The sequence below is a fragment of the Macaca mulatta genome, chromosome 6 (assembly GCF_049350105.2).
Source record: "Macaca mulatta isolate MMU2019108-1 chromosome 6, T2T-MMU8v2.0, whole genome shotgun sequence".
Taxonomy (NCBI): Eukaryota; Metazoa; Chordata; class Mammalia; order Primates; family Cercopithecidae; genus Macaca; species Macaca mulatta.
Window position 1 is genome coordinate 145,082,247 of NC_133411.1, and position 11,701 is coordinate 145,093,947.

Below are 11,701 nucleotides of genomic sequence, written 5' to 3' on the forward strand. Positions count from 1 at the left end.
AAATCCTATGGCCAAAAATAAGTTGAGAAACAAAGTTCTCATTGTCTTTTGAGTTTACTGCCAACTTGCCTTAGTTTTTTTCAGTGAAGCGCCTCACTTCTAGGCATTTATTTTTTTTTTTTCTTCCATCACAGTAGAAGTAATTTAAGGGAAATCTATTTTGTGAATTTTGAAATTCTAGAATCAGTTTTTTCTTTTTCCCCAGCATATAGTTCTAGGACCTTTTCTTTCATGGGTTAGTTTTGAGGTGGTGGAGGGATATGTTGGGAAAATACTAGGTGACTAGCTTTAGTTATATAATTTGAATATTTAATGTTAAAACTATTTCCACATATTTATGTATTTTTAAAATTCTTTTTTTTTTGCCCTCACGTCTTGCAAAGGAATACATATATTTTTAAATATAAATTTTAAGTAAGATAAATCTGCCATTTCAAAGCTCTTCTTGTGACCTGAAATTATATATGTAACTTTGGGTTTTTTTTTAGTATTGCTGTCCTCTTTGTTAGCACAAAGAGTACAAAAGTCTGTCAAATGACTGTTTATGATAGTTGATAGCACTGAGCATTTGTTTGAAAGGACTCATCAAAAGAAGGTTTGGGTTTTTTTTTTTAGTGCTCTCTTTCTCTTATAGAGATGATAAATAATTGTTGGAAAAGGAAAAAGAGAACAACCTAAAAATGGATAACTTAATATGCTGCCTATTTGAGGCTTCACTCTTGTAGATGCAGGCAGACGTTAACCTCTTGATTATCTTTGGCAGCAGAAGGCCATCTAGTGGTAACTTCTGTCTAAAGACTGTTGGAAGTTTGCTGTGGATTAATGGGTACTTTGTTGCTCCATACAGTCTATTTGGTTTCATTATACTGATTCTTTAACCTGACTCTTGTGATGCTTGTCTTTTTAAGGTGTTCATCTGTACTATGTTGGTGGGGAGGTGTATGCGGAATGCCTCAGTGACAGCAGCATATTTGTACAGAGTAGGAACTGCAACTTTCATCATGGCTTTCATCCCACCACTGTCTGTAAGATTCCCAGCAGCTGCAGCCTCAAAATTTTTAACAATCAGGAGTTTGCTCAGCTTCTGGCTCAGTCTGTCAACCATGGGTTTGAGGCAGTATATGAGCTCACCAAAATGTGTACCATTCGAATGAGTTTTGTCAAGGTGAGTGAGTTGTGATCTCTAAAGTAATTTGAGTCACTATAATTATGTATATTATGACTTTAGGTTATAATTTTAAAAAATTATTTGTTAAATGAAAGTTGATAATTGCTTTTGACCTGATTTAACAGGGTTTTAAATAAAATTATTGAATTTGTCATTTTAACTACATAATCTAAGATTTCATTTTGTAATCTAGACGTTATAAAATGCATGATTGATATTGATTTTGATATTGAATAGGGGCTGAGATTAAAAGGAATTTTAGTTAAAAGACTAAATTTCTAGAAGGCATTTGTATTAGTCCATTTTCATGCTGCTAATAGACATACCCAAGACTGGGTAATTTATAAAGAAAAAGAGATTTAATAAACTCACAGTTCCACGTGGCTGGGGAAGCCTCACAATCATGGCAGAAGGCAAAGGAGCAAAGTCATGTCTTACATGGCGGCAGGCAAGAGAGAATGAGAGCCAAGTGAAAGGGGAAACCCCTTATAAAACTATCAGATCTTATGAGACTTTATTCACCACTACGAGAGCAGTATGGGAGAAACTGCCCCCATGATTCACTTATCTCCCCCTAGTTCCTTCTCACAACATGTGGGAATTATGGGAGCTACAATTTAAGATGAGATTTGGGTAAGGACACAGCCAAACCGTATCAGCATTTAATATTAAAATTGCTATTTGAGGCTCTTAGCTTCAACAGTTTTGATTATTACTAGATTTCATTAGGGTGACTTGGTGGAATTCTTTAGAATATTAAAATTATTTCATTTCTAGCTAAGTACTGTTAGTAAAAGTAATGGCAGAAGCCACGATTACTTTTCCACCAGCCTTAATATTAAGGATTTGCAAATTTCAAAGGAACTTTTCAAGTTTATCATCTACTCTCTTGACCTAATCGTATTGACATTCCAAAGATTTGTGCTTAAAATTTGAAAAGAATTTTAATCTGTACTATATCTACATGGTTCTTAAGAATTTAGCACAAGAAGAGTACCTGTCACATGCTTTGCATGGATTTTTTTCTTTTTGGTATTCAGCCCCAGTCCAGTGTTTTCATGATACTTTGCTGTAGGTCTATTGTATACATCAGTTTACTGGTTACCCTGAAGGCATTTCTCCCTTCTTGTACCGTAGTGTGACTTTTGCATATTTATTTTATTTCATTTATTTATTTTTTTTGAGACGGAGTCTCGCTCTGTCGCCCAGGCTGGGGTGCAGTGGCGGATCTCAGCTCACTGCAAGCTCCGCCTCCCGGGTTTACGCCATTCTCCTGCCTCAGCCTCCCAAGTAGCTGGGACTACAGGCGCCCGCCACCGCGCCCGGCTAGTTTTTTGTATTTTTAGTAGAGACGGGGTTTCACCATGTTAGCCAGGATGGTCTCGATCTCCTGACCTCGTGATCCACCCGTCTCGGCCTCCCAAAGTGCTGGGATTACAGGCTTGAGCCACCGCGCCCGGCTGCCTATGTATTTTAATCTGTGCTCCCCAATCTTCTTCACTCCCCTGACCGCCCTCCCTCCCCCACCCAGTTTTCCTGGGCCAGGACTATCGTAAGCAGTAAACCAGAGAACTTGATAAATCCAGGAAAATAAAAGTGAAAAATTTGTATTTTAATTTTTATCTGGAGTTTTAGGCTAAAGGTTTCATCTCAGTTCATCCCAGTAATTTCCCACCTTAAAGGATAATCACTATGTGATTGCCACATTAAATTATACATGCATGTATTTATCAGTATCTACGATACCTTACCTGATTTTCAGACAACTTGAAAATAAAAAATTTTTGGTTAAAAAAAAAAACCTGGGCCAGGTGCGATGGCTCACACCTGTAATCCCAGCACTTTGGGAGGCCAAGGCAGGTGGATCACCTGAGATCAGGAGTTCGAGACCAGCCTGGCCAACATGGTGAAACCCTGTCTCTACTGAAAAATACAAAAATTAGCCAGGCATGATGGTGGATGCCTGTAATCCCAGCTACTCAGGAGGCTGAGACAGGAGAATAGTTTGAACCTGGGAGACAGAGGTTGCAGTTAGCCGAGATTGCGCCATTGCACTCCATCCTGGGCAATAAGAGCGAAACTCCTTCTCAAAAAAAAAAAAAAAAAAAAGTCTGACATGATCTTACATAAGGCTATTTATGAGTTTTATTTTTATTTTTTATATATGATTCCTTTATTAACATTTAAGTGACATCTTTTTACATTTTTTAGTGGTTTCTCTGGGAATTACCACACATGTATCTTTAACATGCCCCAGTCTACCTAGAGTTAATATTGTACTATTCTTAAAATGTAAAATATGAAAACCTTGCTGTTGAAGAGTTTTAATTACCTTGTTTTATTCTTTGTGCTATTCATACATTTTACATCTGCACATTATATATCTTATAATACTGTTATAATTTTTCCTTTAAATAGTCATTAAGTCTTACAAAGAAATTAAGAGAAAATAGTATTTATAAATATTTGGAGGCAGATTCTTTGGGGCTATGTAAATACACTGTTTCTCCTTTATATTTTACCCACAATTTTTGCATTCTTCAATATATCTTGTCTACAGTAATTATTACTGTGGTGCCCTAGTGGTGATTTTCTATTTTGCATTTATCCCATTTAGGGAGAATGTCTCTCACTGCAGAAATATTTGTTTTAATTATGAGATACTGTACTGTGTTACCTTTTTAAGATTAAAAAAATTATGAAATATAACTGATTCCAAGGGTTTCTATTAAGGGAATTATATATTATTTTAGAATTCATGTATCTTTAAATAATGTAGCTGTTGTCTTGCTTTTAATTTCATGATGAATACTAAGACTGGTTTTGTGATCATTATTCTCTTTACGTAAATTCTACATGTCTCTACTGTTAAAAGCTATCTTTTTGTTATAGTAAAATTGGTTTAGAGTGGTTAACAGTTTAAAGAGGGATTTGTGATGATATCTGTTCATTTTCATAGGGTTGGGGAGCAGAATATCACCGGCAGGATGTAACCAGCACCCCATGTTGGATTGAGATTCATCTTCATGGGCCTCTTCAGTGGCTGGATAAAGTCCTTACTCAGATGGGCTCCCCTCTGAACCCCATATCTTCTGTTTCATAATGCAGAAGTATTCTTTTCAATTATATTGTTAGTGGACTTGTTTTAATTTTAGAGAAACTTTGAGTACAGATACTGTGAGCTTACATGGAAAACAGATATTACAGCTTATTTTTTTCTACATAATTGTGACCAATACATTTGTATTTTGTGATGAATCTACATTTGTTTGTATTCATGTTCATGTGATTAACTCTCAGAAGTGTTGTAAAAGATGCAGAGTAAGTATTATGCCCCAGTTCAGAAATTTGGCATTGATCTTAAACTGGAACATGCTTTTACTTTATTGCCCTAAAATTTTTTTATTTGTTAAATTTATTTGAAAATGCATCACATGATGAAAAGTTATAGTAGCTTATAAGAGGGTATATACAGTGAAGAGTAAGTTTTCCCTCCTACTCTTGATCTTCCAGAAGATGTACTTTTACCAGTTTCTTTGTCCCACCAACTTAAAGTATAATTCATTGTTTTGCAAAAGTGTATGGTAGGGGCTTAAACGAAACTATAAACAAAGTTTTATTTGAAGGAACACTATGCACTGCTCTAACCAGTAGTGTTCAGTAAAAGCAAAATGATAGTTTTCTAGATGACATAAAATTTACATTTAATACAGATAAGTGTTCTTCAGTGTAATGTGACTTCATGCTATATATCTTTTGTAAAACATTTCCTTTTTTAAAAAAAATTATTGCAAATAACTGATCTCAAGTATATGTCATTTACTCAAAATCTGTCATAAGCATTACTTTATAGCAAGTGACAGTGCATGCACAGCCTTGTTCAACTATGTTTGCTGCTTTTGGACAATGTTGCAAGAACTCTATTTTTGACATGCATTAATCTTTTATTTTGCACTTTTATGGGTGACAGTTTTTAGCGTAACCTTTGATAAAATACACTCAAGTGACTTGGACTTAGATGCTTATCCTTACATCCTTGGTACCTTTTTTGTATTAACAAACACTGCAATTTATAGATTACATTTGTAGGAAGTTATGCTTTTTTCTGGTTTTTGTTTTACTTTCAACCTAGGTTATAAGACTGTATATTCTATAGCTCCAACTTAAGGTGCCTTTTTAATTCACTACAGGTTCATGGGTGTTACCAGTGCTGACGAATCATGTAGTTAATCCCATTGCTCTTACTTGTGTCAGCCTCCCTATGCAAGGACCTATGCACTGGAGCCGTAGGAGGCTCTTCAGTTGGGCCCCAAGGATGAGGCTACTGATCTGATACTAAATGAATCAGCAGTGGATGTAGGGATAGCTGATTTTAAAACACTCAACTGGGCGCAGTGGCTCATGCCTGTAATCCCAGCACTTTGGGAGGCCAAGGCAGGCGGATCACGATGTCAGGAGTTCGAGACCAGCCTGGCTAAATGGTGAAACCCTGTCTCTACTAAAAATACAAAAATTAGCCAGGCTTGGTGGCACGTGCCTGTAGTCCCAGCTACTCAGGAGGCTGAGGCAGAAGAATCACTTGAACCTGGGAGGCGGAGGTTGTGGTGAGCCGAGATCACACCACTGCACTCCAGCCTGGGCGACAGAGCGAAACTCCGTCTCAGAAAACAAAACAAAACACTCATTCATCAACGAATATAGACTCTTCTCTCATTTATCAATGATGCTCTTTTTCCATTTTTTAAGTACTTACGTGGAAGCTAGTCTCCCAAAACACCAATCTTTAGAGAGAAAAGACATGAATGAAAACTCTAAAATATCCATTTAATCAATCATGTTTTTGGCTTTGGATAAAGGACTTTGAACCAGTTTTTTTCTCGGGAGTCGTCAAATGGACACTTAGTTATGACATGAGAATGAAGAAATTATTTTGGAAAAAAAAATACCTAATTTACCTATCAGTGAAAGCTTTATTTTCTGGTGCCTTTCGAAAGTATATGGAGTCATGTAATTCTTCTGTTTAAAATGTTAGTTTGGTTTGACTTCCACTTTGTCCTTTCTGCTTTTGTGAAGAAAAAAAAAAAAAAAGCATTTTCGAGGAAAGAATTATGCAATTTCTTTTGTTTTCTGTGTCATTATTTATTGCTTTTTCAATGTGCAGCCAGTGGATGGTTTTAGTTCTTTCAGATGAATTGCCATTTGTGTTTCAGCTCACAGTTCTTTGCTGGGTAAAAGAAATACTTTCTGACAGTCACCTGAGCCTTAAATGTAAGTATTACATGACATGCATTCTGTTTCTTCCAGAGTTCTGTCGGCCACATGAGAGAGAATATTTGCTTACTTGATAGAACTTTGACATTTTCATCATTCTTTTACTTACCAGGCTTACGGCACGATCTCTGGAACAAATTTGTGGAAAAAAATTACTCCGATTGAATAATGGATGTATGTAATCAACTTCATTGGGCTGCAGTAAACTAGTGGAAATTAAAGAGTTGTTTTATTGGTGTTTTCTACTGTGAGTTAATTAAAAATTGTTTTTATTTGAGGTCGTTATGTCACAGTATTGAGTTAAAAAGATCTTACATGATTGGCTTTTTCTTTGTTTTCTCTTAGGAGTTGTGTCTCATGAATGACAGTACTAAAGTTATTAACAATTAAGAGTTTGACAGAGAACTATAAGCCTGTTGTATCTCTTAAAAGTTGTCAACTCCACACCCTCGGACTTTAAATGAAAACTTTATTCAGTCCAGCTATTCTTACAGTCCCTAAGGATTTTCATTTATCTATATATAGGAAATAAAATTTGCTAGTAAGATTTTTAAAAACTGGCTACTGAAAGGAAAGTACCTCTGAAAGAAACCATTTTAGCAAATTATGGTTATACGTTTTAATCTACAGAATGTTTTATAGTAAAATTCTAGCACCACTAGAATAATCACATAGCATGTACAGTATGTTTATGCTGGCTGAAAAGACAGAATCTGGGAATAATAAAATTGCAACCAGTTTGGTAATGCAAAAAGCAGAATAGAATGAAATCTCAGTAATGAATTAAAGCAACAAAAATGTTGATTGGCAAAAAAGCAAGATATAAGAGATGCAATGGCTTAACATCTCTACATAATATTTATGGTCTGGTCAGTATTGGTCTGGTCAGTATTGCCTGGCTGACATGAAATGTAAACTAGTAGGCACGTTATTGATCTACTAACATTAACCTTTTTTTTTTTTTAAAGAGGAAATTTAAGGAAGACGTCAATCAAAATGTCAAATATGTGTGTCAGAATATAAATAATTTTTCACAATGTATTGTTGCTATATTAAAAAAAATAGAATTGGTTGGGTTTCTGAGGTGAAATCCAGAGTAAGAGTACTAGACAGTTCAACAAGCCACATCTAATAGCACAGATAGAGGATGTAGCTATTTTATACCTTTCATAACAGTTGAGAGTAAGATATCCTTCAGGATATGATCATTAAGTACTCATACCTGAAATCTGTTGTCAAGATTAGAAATGGGGTTCATGTTAAAAACCCTCCATATTACCTGAGGGTACCTGTGGGGAACAGTTCCTTCCCATGTGGTAGTATTTTGTTGGAAGAGAAAGTTTATACGAAAAATGAAATTCTACCAACAGCAGAGAAACTCTAAAAAGTTTGATAGTACCTATCAAAGTGCTGTACTTCTGTGATAGAGAACATCTGATATACCAATTTAGATCTATTTCTTTATACTTTTTCTAGTCATTTGCTTGATAGTGCTTTGGATCATTATCACCTTTGCCACTTAAAATATATAAATACCCTTTTTACTTCATAAGGAAGAAGAATTTTTTTGATAATTACTGAGTTCAGCCTTTTGTGATGACTTATATTTTGGACCTATATTTTAACTTTAAAGAATGTCAGATCCCTTCTTTGTCTTACTAGTTAAATCCTCACCTATTCTCTTGGGTATAAATATAAATGTGTGTCATCGTTATATTGTTCAGCTAGATGAGCAAGTGTCTTAGGGTAGTAGGTAGCCTGGTGGTTTTAGAAGTGTTTGGTGATTTTTATGGAGAGAGTTTTCCTAAGTGGTGGTTTATAGGTGGTATCAGATATTATTAGGGCAGCTTTTGGGGGACTAATCTCAGGTCCCCCAGAGCAGCAGCATTTTTCTCATTGATATAAGTAAAATTCTTAACTTTTCTTATCATACAAGATGCATGAATCGAATGTGAGAATTGAAGGCATTTCTTCTGCATAAACAAAGAATTCAACCTGCTGGAAAGAAACCTGGACAGTTCTTTGGAATTTGCTAAATTGCAGTTTAGTATGTCCTGATTACAGAGTGACAATATTTATCAAGCCTTTGTTATATTGGATTATCTTATCTTCTAAAATACAACTGTATTATAATTGAAATGACAGCCCAAAATTGGATGGTTTACCAAAACCAATGAAAGGGGTTTCACACATCAGTTTTTATTTCTGTTTTGAAGAGCACATGCTATATAATAATTGCTAGTAGCAATTGCAGTAAAACAGGTGATAAGTTATTTTCTATGAAAAGATCCAGTCCTAGAGCAGGATTCTTCGATCATTCATGGCAGAGTGAAAAAGGTTTGTATGGTTCTTGTCCAGATAACTCAGTTCTTAAAATTCTTCAAATGATCATAAACCATTATGCTTTAAAGGTTTATTTGAAGATGCTGTTAAAGTACATAATTTTGTGTACAGGTAGATTCCCCCCTCATTAATAGTGCCTTAATTAATACAGACTGGTGTTAGCTATAACAAAACTCCAGTAAGGCCAAAGAATCCGAAGTTCTTTGTAAAAAAAAAAAAAAAAAAACTTTTAGGGTCAGATTTTCCCTTCTAATATCATTGGAGATAATGTTGCGTTGATTTATTCATAAAGTATTTTAACTATAGGAACTCTAGAAGATAATGGTTAGGGAAGTGATTTTTTTTTTTTAACATGGTTGGCGTAAGTTGTATTTTGAAATTCACTTATTTTAAAATTGAAGAGGATTGTAATCATGGAAACAGATGTTTGTGTCTACCTGCCCACATTTTCTTAAGATATTTCATATGCAGATAATGAAGACCAAGCTGATGGCTGCACTGTAGGTCTGCTGCTTATTTGTATTTGTTTTGCTTCTGTTTATGTTGTAGAAGCTGAAATTCTAGCAACATGCTTCAATTCTGTTATTTTGATACTTATAAAAATGTATTAGGTTTTACTATATTGTGCTTTTCAAAGCCATAACTCTTAAGAACTTTGTTTTTGCATATTGTTTGCTAGTTCTTTATTTTAATAAACCTCAAAACTTGCTTAATGTGTCTTTTTTTGTTTTGTTTTGTTCTGGAGTTGGCCTGCCTGCGTTTGAGTCATGGGCCTCATAGCTTAGACAAGTTGCTTAACCACTCTATGCCTCACTTGCCTGACCTGTAAAGGAAAAGTCTACTTCATAGGAAGGATTTAAGGGACGATTAGTTGAAGTGTAATACAAGTACAGTATTTAGAACAGTACTTAGAACGTAAGAACTCAAATCTTAAAATTATTACTATCTTTTACATTTCCACTAGTTCTTTAATTCAGAATAATTACTTCTGATGTTGCTTAACCTCAGTGTATCAACCTTTGATTATCCACTTTGTGAATTTATGATTTTTTATTTTCTTTTGTCTTCTTTTTTGAAAAAATTTTAAATCACAGACTGACTTTGCATCATTGTCACTGTGGTGCACACTTTCACCAACCTCTGAATTACATATAGAAGACGTGCAAACTCATTCTAATTAGAAAGGAATGGTGGGCGAGGCGTGGTGGCTCACGCCTGTAATCCCAGCACTTTGGGAGGCTGAGGCAGGTGGATCACCTAAGGTCGGGAGTTCAAGACAAGCCTGACCGACATGGTGAAACCCCGTCTCTACTAAAAATACAAAATTAGCCGGGTGTGGTGGCGCATACCTGTAATCCCAGCTGAGACAGGAGAATCGCTGGAACCCAGGAGGCTGAGGCTGCATCGAGCCACGATCATGCCATTGCACGCCAGCTTGGGCAACAAGAGCAAAACTCCATCTCAAAAATATATATATATATATATGGAATGGTGAAAAATCATGTGCCCTTGCCAGAAATGTAGAAAAACCAAACTACATATTTTAACCCTAAAAGGATAAATGTAAAAGCACTCGTTCCCTTTTTTTTTTTTTAAGGAAAGACTTCCGGTATTCAAGCTTGTCCAGCCCGCACCCATGGGCTGCATGTGGTCCAGGACAGCTTTGAATATGGCCCAACACAAATTGGTAAATTTTCTTAAAACATCATGAGATTGTTTTGCGAGTTTTTTTGTTTGGTTGGTTTTTTTTTTTTTTTTTTTGCTCATCAGCTATCGTTAGTGTTTAATGTATTTTATGTGTGGCCCAAGATAATTATACTTCATTGTGGCTTAGGGAAGCCAAAAGATTGGACATTCCTACCAATTTCTGAGAATCAGTTCATTCCTATGCCTTTTTTTACTTAAAAGGCATTTTGTAAGGTATTTTGTAGCAACATCACTGGTTGTTTTAGAAGTGTATTTTTTTAAAAAGCACATTTGTCCTGGCAGAAGAAGGTTCAGTGAGCACTAAGGATGTTGGCTTCTCTTGGGTTTAAGATAATTAGTTTTCAGGTTGCTATAGCCAAAACAGTTCAGGTGATGAGACAGTGGGTCTCATCAGGTGATGGGACAGTGGCTAATACTATTTATATTACAGCAGTTTTGATGCAGGTATCATTTTATAAACATTTTTAAGGTTGTCAGTAGGCTGCAGCAATGTTTATAAGGGAGTACTTATTTAGAGCTCTATAGTATTTATGATTGAAAGAAGGAAGCATTTTTAAAACACTCCTCCCATTTAACGTTTTAAATATTACTGATTTTTGTCGTCGAATTTGTAAGTCTACAATAAACTTTGCAAAAACAAAAATAACTTATTCTTTCTATCTAAATTGGTTTTTTTTTTTTTTAAAGGGTAATGGGCAATACAAAGAAGAGCTATGGGCCGCTTGCTTAACCGTCTCCATGTTAAAGTATGTCGGATGGGAGGTGGGAAGAGGGATTTAGACTGGTGGTTAAGACTTATTATCCATATTGTATCAAGTGGGTGTGTGTGTAATTCCTAGTGAGAGATTTTCTGAGAGGGTTTATTGATGTTTAGAGATGGATTTTGAAAAGATGCTTATACTTTGTCTTAATCACCCCTTCCCCATCTAATAAGTTGCCTCCATTATTTCATTTTAAATAATACTTTCATCTGAGATAAATGCTGAGAATTTTAACGGTGAGAAAAGTAAAAACTGAAACCCCCAAACCAGTAGCAAAGGTTTATGAGTGTGCCCTTCTAACCTGTTCTGGTAGTCACTGTACATTGATCCTTGGCTTTCTTTCACAGATACTTTACTGATTATGGATGGAGCAGCTCTAGCTCCTTTTTTGAAAGAGTTCTTAGAGAAGTTGGTTTGGTTCCAAAGTGTTTCTTGAGTTCTTTGTACCTAA

The 11,701-nt window shown here is 35.4% G+C and overlaps 1 protein-coding gene across 7 annotated transcripts in view; it reads left to right on the forward strand.

Annotated features, from left to right (window-relative positions):
• SMAD5 (SMAD family member 5) overlaps nt 1-9,491 on the forward strand; it is a 49,185-nt gene extending 39,694 nt beyond the window's left edge. For 4 of the 7 annotated variants that reach the window (XM_015140872.3, XM_015140869.3, XM_028849266.2 and 1 more), the window contains exons 6-7: nt 909-1,165; nt 4,128-9,491. In XM_015140872.3, coding sequence (XP_014996358.1) covers nt 909-1,165; nt 4,128-4,271 — 401 coding nt within the window. In that variant the 3' untranslated portion in view covers nt 4,272-9,491. 7 annotated transcript variants of the gene reach the window in all.
• Nucleotides 9,492-11,701: the final 2,210 nt, after the last annotated feature.